Source organism: Lepisosteus oculatus, chromosome 2, assembly GCF_040954835.1.
Source record: "Lepisosteus oculatus isolate fLepOcu1 chromosome 2, fLepOcu1.hap2, whole genome shotgun sequence".
Taxonomy (NCBI): Eukaryota; Metazoa; Chordata; class Actinopteri; order Semionotiformes; family Lepisosteidae; genus Lepisosteus; species Lepisosteus oculatus.
In genome coordinates, this window is record NC_090697.1 from 66114658 (window position 1) to 66128590 (window position 13933).

The 13933-nt window shown below is 51.6% G+C and overlaps 1 protein-coding gene across 4 annotated transcripts in view; it reads left to right on the plus strand.

The window, feature by feature from the left end:
- Positions 1-13933, plus strand: part of sema4c (sema domain, immunoglobulin domain (Ig), transmembrane domain (TM) and short cytoplasmic domain, (semaphorin) 4C) — a 31775-nt gene that overhangs the window by 11762 nt on the left and 6080 nt on the right. For 3 of the 4 annotated variants that reach the window (XM_069181015.1, XM_015341885.2, XM_069181020.1), the window contains exons 2-10: positions 6548-6779; positions 11324-11475; positions 11613-11669; positions 11907-12005; positions 12373-12469; positions 12591-12707; positions 12801-12952; positions 13182-13357; positions 13671-13815. In XM_069181015.1, the coding sequence (XP_069037116.1) occupies positions 6677-6779; positions 11324-11475; positions 11613-11669; positions 11907-12005; positions 12373-12469; positions 12591-12707; positions 12801-12952; positions 13182-13357; positions 13671-13815 (1098 nt within the window). In that variant the 5' untranslated portion in view covers positions 6548-6676. Of the gene's footprint in view, positions 1-27; positions 845-6547; positions 6780-11323; positions 11476-11612; positions 11670-11906; positions 12006-12372; positions 12470-12590; positions 12708-12800; positions 12953-13181; positions 13358-13670; positions 13816-13933 lie in introns of those variants that run through there. The other variant, XM_069181012.1, reaches the window with a different exon arrangement.

Below are 13933 nucleotides of genomic sequence, written 5' to 3' on the forward strand. Positions count from 1 at the left end.
ACTCACAGGGGTAGGGAGTGAGGGGCAGAGCAGCTGTGTAGAGTGTGCAGGATGCCTGAGGGTCAGAGGGCAGGGGAACGAGGGCGGTTCATCACATTCGTTTACTCAGATTTCCACTGACTACTCCTGCAGGTCAGTCAACGGCGTGCTGAGCAAGGCCTCACGTATACGGTGATAGGAAAGAGGGGGGTGTCGCTCGCTGCTCCCCTCTGCCCCTTCCTTCCACGGGCCCCGGACTCGGCAGTTCAAGGGCCGTGTTCCTCGCCCCTGGTCCCAGAGAGCCACAGGGGCTTTTCACCCCCATCGCAAGAACAGCTGCAAACGAAATCTGGCCCATCTGGCCCGTGTGGTAGTAAGGAGCTAATTAATCCAAGGCTCTCCTGCACGTGTTTCCTCTGGTTCCTGTTGGACTGTTCGTTGTGCAGAAGTCCTCAGGGACGTCTTTGCCGATGCCTTTGAGGATACTTGGACCGAGTCCCCTCCTGGTCCTCTGTGTCCGAGGTTCAGTTCCTGTGAGTGGAGGACATTCATTGAAGTCCTGGAATGTACTATATCTGCTTGATCCAGAACGCCTGGTTCGCTTTCCTCGATCTTCCCTCTGGCCCTCTCCAGCGCCGGGAGTGAGGGATCGCTGTACCTGCCTGCGCAGAGAGGCAGACACAGCCGTGTAGGGCAGAGCTGTCGGGAGCATCAGGGCCGGCCTGATGCGCTGGATCCGGCAGCGTGGGGTCTTGGCATGCCCCTGTGTCCTGGGGCTCAGGCCTGCTGGAGGGGGGCCGGCGCGGAGCTGCACATCTGGACGACATGCTGTACGGACGCACAGCTGCTCGCGGTCTCTGTCATGGTGAGGGCTGGGATGTTGCAGCAGCTTACTGCTTGCCATTCAAAGAGCATTTAATCTCTAAGAGCTGATTTTCTATCACAGCGCATTTAATTTTATTGTCATTGTTGTCTCTGGTCTTTAATTCCGCTGTGTGATCGGGGCGTGTGTGCTCTCGGTCAGATGTGAAGGATATTAACTTGATTGAAAACAGACGCCGCCCCCTCACCCCTCCTCCCTTCCCCCTCCGTGGTCGCCCAGGCGGCCTGACCTTCATCCGAGAGGGGATGTGCGCCGGACTCGCCCAGCTCTGTCTTAAAGCACAGAATGATCCCTGATCCCTCTCTCTCGGCTGGCCCACAGAGGGGCGGAGAGAGAAATGGGGGAGAAACAGATGGCACCCGACAAATTATGGGGAAACGACAAAGGATTTGCAAAGAGAGAGAGATCTAGCAGAAGGAGGGGAGAGGGAGAGAAAGAGGCAGATATTTGACGTCTCTGAAGGCACTCCAGCCTGGAAACACCAGACCCGCTTAATCTGTGAGAATTAATCGTGGCGAAATCCACAGAGAGCTGTAATGCTCTGAGTTTCTGAGGAAAACAGGAAAATATAAAGGATTTCAAAATATATTGTTACAGTCTCTTATTAAAAAGAGCAGCCTATAAATTGTGACATTCTCTGTGTTTTTATACAGTAGTTCTGTGCCCCCTTAGTAAAATATGAGCATTGCGCATGAGCGTCTCTGTCAGGCCCTGCATGACAAAGCGTTGACCAAGCCAGGCTGTGCCTACCCACTACTGCTGTGCTGCTGTGTTGGAGCCTGCTCCATTTGGTGCTTGGTATTGTATCGCTGGCGCCAATGGGTTCGGCCTGCGGTGTTTATGAGAGCGCGGTGTGGGGGGGGGGTGCCGTGGTAGAATAATGGCTACTGATTAGAATGAGAATCAGATCAGTTTACTGACCTGCACCAGCGGGAGGGACTCCCGGAGGGGGAATGGGAAGGAAGGGAGGGCGAGGAAGAGTGACTGCAGCTTTCACACATCCAGAGCAGGGAGCTAGATTACAGGCCGGATGTGGGGAGGGGGAGGGGGAGGGGGGGGGCAGGGCAGGGCAGAAGGGCCGAGTGGGGCTGATTCACCGTGCCTCCCCGCTGTCGGCTGGGCCCGGAGAGGTGGGGCGGGCCGGGCCGGTCAGCGGGATCCAGGTGATTCCAGCGGAATTCTTTGCTCTCTCCAGTGAATGACGCACAGGAAGGAAAAAACAACCATTCATCATGCTGGCTGCTTCCCATCACCACTTCGCAATTTCAATAGGGCCCCTTTTAAATGCAAATGCACATTAATCCTCCTGACTGTTGCTAATCTGCACTACCTGTTTAGGGGCAGTACTGGCATCCGGGAGAGCGGCGTTGACAGTGGGGGTGTCCAGTCCTGGTCCTGGGGGGAGGGGGCGTCTCTCTCCCAAGCAGCAGCCCAGGGAGAAGCTGATCCGCTGGTCCAGTGGAGCCAGTAATGAGAGCCGGGTTTACAAGCCCACTCCAGGAGCAGGACCGGACACTCCTGATGTACAGAGTGATGAGTTCCCTGTGCGCCCAGCCTGGGGAAAGGCATGGGCGATGGCCGGCAGGCAGGAACTCGTGCTCCTCTGCCTGTTTCCAGAGCTGTGATGTAGCGAGTCGTTCCTGTTACTCGTGGCTGTAGGGGAAGGCTCAGAAGGGAGAGGGAAACTCTTAGAGTTTTTATTATTCTTGTTCCTTTTTCAGAGCAGGAGGGGTATAGTTAGCCTCCCTGTCCCTCTCTTCCTTCCTGCCCTTGGTGTAAATGGGTGCCGGTCAGCTCTCCAGAGCCGGCTCTGCAGGGGACACCATTCCCTAATCCCGGGCCCAATCAGGTTCCTCTCACAGTCTCTCCCGCCCCCCGCCCTCGGGAGAACAGGAGACTTGTCGCGGTCCTGGTGGACAGTCGGCACCGCAGTGGACTTCCCTGCCCCGGAATTCTTCCCACGTTAGCGTTCCCGAGTCTGGAGCTCAGCCCCAGTGCTGCCCCTCGGCAGGTATTAAACTGGAAGGGCTTTAATAGGGGATTAGTGCGCTAGGGGGTCTCGCCCTTCGGGGGAGTAATCTTCCAGGGATTAACACGGAGCTCTTTTAGGGGTCCCGTCTTCGACATCAGAAGATTTGTGTCACGCTATGTTCCTGCACACTGTGCTCGATAAAGACATCAGGCAAGAGAATAATTACAGCGCAGGGATCTTAAATCCGACTTATTGTGCAGCCGTTCAATAGGGGAGTGAATTCATGGACGCAGATATTACAGGACATGACCAAGGAGCTAAGCGCTCTGCTCCTGTTGTAGTCTTCTTTCCATGCAGGTTTGCTTGCTACTTTATGCTGTGTCCTCATCACTTTGCTGCTGCTTCATGTTTCAATTGATTGTGCTTTGATTGATTGATTGTGGGTTGGATCTTTTGGAGTAAAAACCTCAATCAGAATAATGAAGAGAAGGGGGTCACATGAGAGATTGAGGGAATGCGGACGAAATTGGAGGCCAGCAGAACTAACGGAAAACCCTGTCTTATCAGTGACCTGAAGGTCTGATCTCCTTGGTACGCGTAGAAAACTGATCCGTTAAGCCCACGATAGGAAACGTAACTCTTTGGGATCAAAATAGAATTTAAATGGACCAAGTAGATAACTGATCTTATAATGGACACATATAATTCCAGTCAGGTAAGGGGATGGGTCAGTCTTCCTGACAATTCACATGGAAATGATCTTATAAGGAATGGGGGCGATGAGAGAACGTGTCCACAGAGGGTGACCGTCTCTGGCACAGTCCCACCCCTCCCTTCTCCCCCTCTGGTCCTCCAGCTGTGGACACGAGGACTGTTGTAGAGAAAGTGCGTTACTCCCCCGACAGTCAGTGCTGTGCCAGAATCAGTCATTCTCGATCCTCGGGCTCTTCTGAAGTCGAGAAAAAGTGAGGAGTAAGCAGAGGCTCTCTGTGCAGCGGTGCTGAAAATAAAGCGATAGGCTTTGTTGGCTGGATAGGCACCCGCATCTTGTAAAACCCGTAACGGCTCAATTTGCTGTGCAATTGGTGTCTTAATCTGTTTCCTTGCAGTGCAAGTCCTTTTGCTCTTATGCCATTTTGCTGGTGCCAGAACTCCCATGGTGCTTTGCAGGGAAACCTCAGAGAGCAAATGGTCAGTTAGTCCATCTCAGAATAGGCACAGAGTGACCACAATGAACAGTGAGATGACATGAAGAAAGCCAAGCTCTGTGCTTTCATCTGGTTTTGGACACCGAAGGAAAGGAAATTAATGAACGCGTGTTGAAAGCGTGCCCCGAGTTTCAAAAGTTCAATGGGCTGCATAATGCTTAACACTGTTTTTTTCTGCTTGCGTCTTACAGTGTGTTACGCATTGCACTGCATCTTGCATCACACCACGTGCTACAGCCCTTCACAGATCACATCAGCACTGGACAAATAAGGTTCAGGTCTGAAGCCTAAGATCAGTAACAGCTGTCCTCCCTGCTGCTGGGTCCTGCGTCGGCCTCGGGGCTTTTCCGATCCGCCTGGGGGTGGCTGGAGGAGCCGGCACCATGCGGTGCCGGATCTCTGATCCTTCAGGGCCCGCAGGCTGGCAGTGTTAATTTCATTAACACCTCCCCGAATCTGATGCCCCCGCATGTCTTCCAGCCAGGATGGGCGCCAATATCGCCGCGCACATCGGCGATGCTGCAGCCTGATTATCCCCTAATTAGCCGCAATTAAGGAGAAAGGCGATAGGTGATGCCCTGAGCGATGTTGTGGAGAATGCGGGCTGGCTTGGCGCCCGAGCCCCACTCCTCCTCTCTGAATCTCTCTGTCCTTCCCTCCTCTGTGCTCACATGCTGCCCTTGATCTGGGCTGCTGGTACCGAGATCCCCCCCCACACACACACACGCACACACACGCTGAAAGAAAGTATCATTATTTTTCCCTCAGATTCCTATTTTGCCACCTCTGACTTTCAAGACCGGGACACCAAAGCAATTATTAAGAAAAACATGAGCTTGCCATGAACTCACCATAAGACTGTCTGCACTTACTGCAGTTGTTCTTACCTAGCTATTAAAGCAGAACTGCGTGTTGCTTCAGCCTTTCCCCATTTTTCCTATAAAAAAATAAATGTCGGCCAGTGAAAACGAACATCTTAATTGTTTTAATGCTATGCTGTATGAGCTCTTTCTTCGTGGTTGGAGAGATGAAGGGTTTTGTCAGCCTCTGTTACCCAAATCCATATTTCCATGCGTGTGCTCTGTAATTGCACAATCCTCTGAGTTCTCCATTACGTCCCAAACATTGTACTGTCTGTGGCTGTACCGGATTGTCCAAGGCGTTGTGCCCATTGACAGTGCTGTTAATTGGCTGTGCCTGCTGTGTTTAGCCAATGAAATGGAAATAAAGTTGGGTGGGTGCTAACAAATGAACTTGCAAGGCCTCATGGGTAGCAGATGAGCTCACAGATCAGGACAAGGAGAGGACAATGTGTACAATATTAACATTATATTACTGAAGGCTGCTAAACTCGGCACCCAGGATCTGACAAACATACTGGACATTTCATGTCCAGGGATGTATTACAGATTTCCTGTCACAGCTAGCTCATTAAGAGAACGTCCCTGGAACCCCAGTTTGTTTACATGTCTTATTATGATCTGTCTGCCCACTTTTGGAAACTCAGTTTTGAACAATTCACAGATGTCCGTAGCCATCTCTCCCACGAGTATCTGAAGAGCAGAGAATTGGATGTTGTTTTGTTGTTTTACTGCACAACGGCTCAGTGACAAGGTCTAATGGTCAAGGAGTGAGGGGTCACAAGCAGGGGGGGTACTTGTTAAGCGCAGCCCCCAAAACAAACACCAGATACAAGGGATGAAAATATTGAATAATGAAGTATTTGAGTATTGCTAACATTTTCAGTGTTTTTTTTTAATTGAGCCTCTGTAAGAATAACAGGACTAATATGTATTATGAAAAATGTTTAAGTTTAAAGTCGTTAATTATCCAGCCTGTAGGTTTGTGGTAGGTATTGGCGTGTCTGTGTATGTTTCCCACCTTACACTCTTCTGTGGGGACACCATCCTGCTCACTGCTGTGTACAGTACTTCACCAGGCAATAGCAGGACTGGGCAGTGACAGTCAGCACTGGGACAGTACCTGTGAGTTCGCTCCTGGTTCACTGGAGCATCGCGCAAGGGTTAGATATGAGCCAGCAGTCGCCTAATATTAATTTGTTTTTTTTGAATCATTGGAATGAAAAGAGCTGTTGACCATGGGTAACTTCCTTTTCGTCTTGTGGCAGAGTGATTTTGTATTTTAATCAAAAGCCCGTACAGCACTCTGCAAAATTCCTGCTGCTGCTTGGGAAATCCCATTCCCAGCTGGCTAGTGACCCAGGCTCGAACCCGAGTGATACTGGGCCACAGGGCTCAGAATAGGACAGTACAATGTCAGTGAGAATCAGTGAGCTGATTCACTGGAATCTCTTGCTCAGCTGAATGAGAGTTCAGAGAATGTGTAGTTCGATATATAGTAATTCCACCAATAAGTGTTTTTCAGATACAGTGCCTGATCTTGGGTTTTCAGCTATATGTTTTTATTTTAGAGGCTAACCAATATAATGCTTTGTCATGCGGTTTCAATGTCCTGACTGGTTATTATTATTTTCTTTTTGTGCAGGCCTCACATCAGGCCAGCCCCTTCAAGGCCCCCAGTCCCAGGATCAGGTTTCCTTGGTGCTCAAGAGTCTCGTCCAATCAGAGTGTTCAGGCAGAAGCGAGAGGCGGGGCAGGAGGCAGGGCCAGAGGCATGGGAGGAGTCGGCGTGCTCTTGACGTGGGTTCTGATTGGCTGGGGAGAGGTCACATGCCTGGACTGGGACCCCGTCCCTCGCAAGACGGTCAAGCACAGCGGTGAGTTTCCAAACGGGATAAAGTCGAGGTGTTCTCCTGTTCCCTCTCAGCTACCTTCCTCTGTCCCTTTCTCCCCTTCCCTCTCTTTCCCTGAGTTGGTCTTTTGTGCTTTCCCTTTTCTCTGTCCTGTCCCCTGCCCCTCTCCTCTGTGTGCGGTGGTGAAGCAGCTGCTCTAGCACGAAGTTTACTAAAGCCGTGTTCCTAAAGCTGTTTGTGCTGTGCCAGTTTCGAAAAGCAGAACCATGGAGCAGCTTGAGCATGGAAGACCAGCTGTCTCTTTAAGACTGGCAAAGGCCATCCTGCCCAGACACAGGGCACACATCCTGCCAAGCCCTGGAGCCTGGCAGTTCTTTTCTCCCCCCTGTCCCACTCCTGTCTTCTCCTCTGTCACCCCCTTCTTCCTCTGAATTCTCCCTTCCTGCCCTGGTTCTCTCTCCCTGATGGGTGAGCGGAGGAGAGGCCGAATGGAAAATCCGATCGACGTGCACAGGAAGTCAATATCGCCCTGGAAAAAATCTCTCCCACACACACAAAGACTCCATATTTAATTTGCTGGTGTAGAACTGCATAAACGCTCAGAGCCTTTATTGCAAGTTTAAATAACTTTAATTGCTGTTGATGGGGGAGCGGAGTCTTTAAAACTGATTGAGCGAGACTGAGCAGGGGCCAGGGAGGAAACAGTAAAACTGGGATTGCTCAGAGTGGACAACCAGAAGCCTTTTGTACAAGAGAACGAGTTAGAGAGGCGTTTAACACTTGAAAGAATATGCAAGGCGGTGGTTCTAAGTGAAATACAGTTGTTAAAAAGTCACTTGGATTTAGTTCAGCGTTCAATGATTGTGGGAGGCAGCACAGTGGTGCAGTGGGCCCTGGGTTCAGTTCTGATACCGAGGTGCTATCTGTGTGGAGTATGTACAGTATACTCTTGCTGTGTTCACATGGGCTTCCTGCAGGGCCTCTGGTTTCCTCCCACAGTCCAAACACATGCCTGTAGGGCTTAATTGGCTACTGGGAAATTTGGCCCTGGTGTGAGTGTGTGCAAGTTTATCAAGTTTCTGTCTGTGTGCCCTGCGATGGACTGGCCGGGTCGCGTCCAGGGTCCAGGGTGTAGCGTGTCTTACCTCCGTTGCTTCCTGGGATAGGCTCCGGCTCCCCCACGACCCTGCATTGGAAGAGGCAGTTAGGAAATGGATGGGCAGATGATTATGAGAGAGTTCAGTGGGAGTTACAGCGGAGCTAGACCGAGTCTCCTTTCTGTATTGCACGGATCCGATGATCGAAGAGTTCAGAGTTCAGCGGAAGTTATGGCCGAGCTAGACTGAGTTACTCGGCAGCTCTGTACAGATTTGATGATGGAGTGTCTGAGGTCTCTGTAAGCTGCACGTGTAATCAGCTCTAATCCTCCTGCCCAGCTAATTGGTGTTTACTCGTCACAGAGCTCTACACTCTCGCTGCTCTGGTCTCTGCCTGCCTTGTCCTTGGCCTATTCCATTTACATATCCATTCCCACCCCAAAAGCTCTTTTACACTTCCAAAAAACAGGGGAACGTTCGGAACAAAAGACACATTGCTTCTAGATGTGCAGTGAGCTCTGAAGCATTACAGAAGTGCAAATAATTGTTTTGTGCCAGCACCATGTTTTTAATTCATTACTTGAGCTCGTAGGTGGCTCGTCCGAACCCGTCCCCGGCCTGGAGCAGATGGAGCCCCTATTAGTCCTGCTGGCCGGTCGCTGTGTGTTTGTGGCCATGGGTGTGTCTGCCCTCACCACCCCCCACGACACAAACTTCGCCTGCAGCCTCCCCCTCTGCTTGCCTATACTTTCTCTCGCTGCTCAGCCCAGCGGAGCTGTGTCTCCCTGCTAACCCATCATTACTGTAATTGGGGGGTACAGGCAGCACAGTTGGGAGAGATTCCCAGTTTCTCTCTTTCTGCAGTTCCACTTTTCCATCTCCTTCTCTTGCAAAATACAATTTCATTCCATTCATTCCCTTCGGCTTTGCCTTTTCCCATTCCCCCTCTCTCCCTCTTCCTCCATGACCGCAGGGTTCGGAGCTGCGCTGGGGCCCTGGGGTCTGGGATTTGGGCGGGAGTCTAGGGTAGGTGGTCAAGGGAGAGACGGGGAAGGAGGGAGGGAAGCTGTTAAATATGTTTCTGTTTTTCCGGTAGACCCCAAATTAGTCAAAGCTGCTCGGGGGTTAGTGATTAGAGACTTGTGTGTGTTTTTTGGGGGGAGTACTGAATTGGATGATTATTGCTTCCCTCATCTCCCCACCTCCCTCTCCCTATAGAGAAATGCTAATCCCTTCAGACTGCTGCAGTCAGCACACGTTGTATAGCATGGAGCAGGGCACTGTGCACACACTGCACTGGAGAAACACTGGAGATACACTGCACTGGAGAAACACTGGAGATACGCGGCACTGGAGAAACACTGGAGATACACACGACACTGGAAAAACACTGGAGATACACAAGGCGCTGGAGAAACACTGGAGATACACACGGCACTGGAGAAACACTGGAGATACACACTGCACTGGAGATACACACGGCACTGGAGAAACACTGGAGATACACAAGGCACTGGAGAAACACTGGAGATACACACGGCACTGGAGAAACACTGGAGATACACACGGCACTGGAGATACACACGGGACTGGAGAAACACTGGAGATACACACGGCACTGGAGAAACACTGGAGATACACACGGCACTGGAGATACACACTGCACTGGAGATACACTGGAGATACACACGGCACTGGAGAAACACACTATTAATGCATATTGCACACACACTGCACTAGAAATACACATGGTTATATATGTGCACACACTACACTGGCAATACACACTGCCCACACACTACACTGGAAGTACACTGCACTGGCAATACACACAGTGCATGCACACACATTGCACTGGAAATACACACTGGAAAAACACACTGCGCACACGTTGTACTGGAAATACACACTGTAAAGACATACTGCGCACACATTGCACACACGCTGCACACACAACCCACAACGTAGCTGTAAGTGGAGTTGCTGGACTGTTCACATCTGGTGGTTTTCTTTTCGATTTCTTTTTTCATTCTTCATATCTGCATCTCTTCATCTTTCTAAAATCCTTTCTTCCTATGTTCCTGTTTCCTTTCTTGCTTTTTCTCTGCTCTTTCTCTCCTCCCCTCTCTCCCGGTCTGCTGTGATGAGGTTGTTTCCTGTCCTTTTAAGGCAGTTTCAGTCTATCTGCCTGTGCTGGACTCTTCTCGCACCACCATCCATAACCCTGCTGAGTGTGTGTGTTTGTCGCTGTCTGTCTGTCTCTTTGTACTTCTGTGTGTGTTTCAGCTTCAAAGCAATTTTCTTAAAATAGCAGTTTAATTACACAGTGCAGTGTGTGTTGGTTCCAGTCCTAGGCTGTATTTATAGTAAGACTCCCTGAGACTGAGCTTTAAATAGAAGGAGAGGGACCCCAAGCTGCAGAAAGAGTTCACTGGTGCTGATGTGTTCTAGAGCTGACAGTGAAAGGTGAGGTTCAGCGATGGCTCTCTGACATCCACAGTTATGCTCCACAAACTGATATAAGGGTCCTCCTGCACAAAGTCAGGTGTGATAATTACACGCACAGCTCTAAATACAAAAACCAGCAGCCTTGACACGATGTTGATAAAAACTGAGCATAACATGGTGGAGTCACTAACACCTCAGTTTTATATATATGTGTGGTGCGTAGAGCCTGATGCAAAGGGCTGATATTTCTGTCAGGGGGGGTCAAAAGAACAGCAGGTAACCCGTTCAGCCCCACTGTTTTGTGGAGCGTGTTGTGTTGTTGCTGTTTTTACACTCAGTTTCACCCCCTCCCAACCTCCTCAGTTCTGGAGCAGGGGCCCAGCTGTGTGTGTGCTAATCCACACGGTGTGCTGTAAACACTGCATCACACCACGCTCACTGAACCAGCTCCCTGAACATCTGCACACAGCTCCCCCTCGCTCTCTCTCTCCCTCTCGCCTCTTTCTCTCTGTGCCCTGCTCCTCATCCTCCTCCCTCTCTCTCTCTTCCTGCCTCCCTTCCTGTCTCTCCCTTCAGCACATGCAGGACTTCTCTCCTGGAAGGTCACACGGCGCAGCTGGGCTGTTAGTTGTGCTTCTTTGTCTCTGCCCCCTTCCTCCCTGTCCAGCACTTGTTGCACACTGCTGCCCCACACTGGACAAATTGTGCCAGGCTGGCCAGGGGAGAGTGGCGGTCGCCCCATCCTCTCTCTCGTTTGAAAACTGGAGTGCATAGCCACAACTCAGTCGGAAAGAACTGGAAAGGTTGTTTCTCAGCAGCGTGTGTGAAGAGTGCTGATTTGGTTTGTGTGTGTGTGTGTCTGGTTTGGACCTCCTCCTCTGGCAGTGGGGAACGAGGCAGCTGTGCTTCGTTTCCCTGGGGACCGGTTTATCTGCGCGCTCAGCTCTGAAGATCAGCGTACTGCTGCTTTCTGGCTCGGCATTAATCCCTCTCCCTCTTTCTTTCACTGTCCTGCTTTCTCAGGGCTGCACGGCGTGCGGCGTTTCTGGGCAGATGGGGTGTGGAACTACAGCACCTTGATGCTGGCGGAGGGAGCAGGACTGCTGTATGTGGGCGCAAGGGAGGCGCTGTTTGCCCTGGACTTGAGTGACATCACCCGGGAGGTCAAGCCCTCTGTGAGTGATCCGTTAGTGTTGGTCTGCCTGTCTCACTGACAGTATGGCTGTATGTCTCACTATCAGTGTGTTTCACTGAGTCTGGTTGCCCTACTGCTGGCTTTCCTGGTTGTCTCACTGCCTGTGTCTCCTTCCAGATCAAGTGGCCTGCTCTGAAAAAGTCGGAGTGTGCTCAGAAGGGCAAAAACAACCAGGTACAGAGCCCCCCTGTGGATATATTTTTCACTGCATTCAAACATTGCGATTAATTCACTGTTTTTGTGCACTCACATGCACACTGCCTGCAGTTGTACCTGTATACATCCAGTATACACTGGTCTTTCAGATGTATTACCCAAATGCATGAAACACCTTTCTCTCCCTCTTGGGTTCAGTTTCAGTATGTTATTACAATTAGTCATGTATTAACACCTCTCTTCTCTCTTTCTCAGACGGAGTGCTTTAACTACATCCGTTTCCTGCAGAGCTACAACCGGACTCACTTGTACACCTGTGGCACCTACGCCTTCCAGCCCAAGTGCACCTATATTGTGAGTGAGACCTTGCACCTGTATGCAATGCGTTTCTCTATCTCGAAATCTGGACCGATTGCTCTCCAGCGTCCTTCGGGCCGAGATTTCTCAGACTGCTGCACTGGTGTCTGACCAGATCCTAGATGTTGGATAATCAAGTAGCACAGCTGGGTCCACGAATCCTGCAGGTCCTGATCTTCTGGCCAAGCGCTGATCTTGTCTGTTGTTCTGGCCTTTAAAACGAAGATGAATGTGGCATCGAGCTGTTGCCTCTTTCAGCTTCGATAGGGGTGAAGTGGCTCAGAGTGCTTGGGAAAGACTGGAGGCGATTGTGTGATAAACCAGTTAGCTGGCCCATGTGAACCTGTCCTTTGTTCCTCCCTAGGACTCGACCGATTTCTCCCTCGACAGCACCGCCCTGGAGGATGGGAAGGGGAAGTGTCCGTTCGACCCTGTCAAGGGCCACACGGGCCTGATTGTAGGTGAGTGAGAGAGACCCCCCTGTATATCTGTGTCTCTGCCTGCCTGTATTTCTCTCTTCTTGCCTGTATTTGTGGCACAGAGCGGATGGCTGGTCTCACTCTCCGACTGTGTTTTGTTCAGATAAGGAGCTGTACTCCGCCACCCTCAACAACTTCCTGGGCACAGAGCCAGTGATCCTGCGCAATCTGGGGCAGCACTACTCCATGAAGACTGAGTACCTGCCCACCTGGCTGAACGGTAAGACGGTCTCTCAACTCTCCCTCGGCTCCGGAGTTCAGACCACACAGTGCTTAACGAGCACCTCACACACGTGCTCTCTCTCCCTCTCAGAGCCGGACTTTGTGGGCTCGTCGTTTGTGCGAGAGAGCAGCGGCAGTGAGATCGGGGACGACGACAAAATCTACTTCTTCTTCAGCGAGCGTACCGTGGGACTGGACTGTGAAAACGAGCTCACGGTCTCCCGCGTCGCCCGGGTCTGCAAGGTAATGCTGCCAGCCAATCGCAGGCTGCCTTTCCTCCACCTGCCTGCCCCTGCCTGGGTTCTTGTCCAATCAGGGACTGGACTGACGGTCTGTCTCTGCCCACTAGTCAGTAGCCACTCTGATTGATGGAGAGTGTGACCAATAAGACACCTCCATTTAGTGTGTGTGTGTGTGTGTCCAATGAGAATCACTCTCATCTCAAAGACATCTTCTTTGTGTATCTGATTAGGGCGATGTGGGCGGGGCACGGACCCTCCAAAAGAAGTGGACGTCGTTCCAGAAGGCCCGACTGGTGTGCTCGCTGCCTGAGCGTCACGTGACCTTCAACACGTTGCGGGCTGTCTACACTCTGACCGCCGCCGACTGGCGCAACACCGCCTTCTACGCCATTTTCCACGCGCAGTGGTGAGTGCTCGTCCCTCTGCCTCTCTGTCTTCGGTCAGTCCCCCCTCTCTCTTTCTCTCCCCCTCTGCTGAGCAGATCACTCCGTGTGTTTGTCCTTAACGCCTTCTCTCTCTCCTTTCTCTTACTCCCTCTTCCCTGCTGAAAGGGGTTTCTGCCCTCTATCCTCCTGTCAGAGGAGGGTTAGACAGGCGATGTCTGCAGTTCTCACTCTCTTCCTCCTCCTCCTCTCTCCAATCCCCTTCCTCCCTCTGATTCCACCCCGTCCGTCTCTCCCTCTCTTACCCGCCCTCCTCTCTCTCTCTCCCGCGCCCAGGGGCGATGTGGACGTGTCCGCCGTGTGTCAGTACCAGATCGGCGATGTGCAGCGGGTTTTTGACGGGCCCTTCAAGGAGTACAGGGAGGCGGCGCAGAAGTGGGGGCGCTATTCGGGCCAGGTCCCCACCCCTCGGCCTGGATCGGTGAGGACGCGGGGGGGGGGTGTGGGTTCTGGACTTAATGTAGTGGAAAACACCACAAGCCAGTTCTCAACGAGCAAATATGGATCTTATATCATTACCTGACCCATCTTCCAATTCT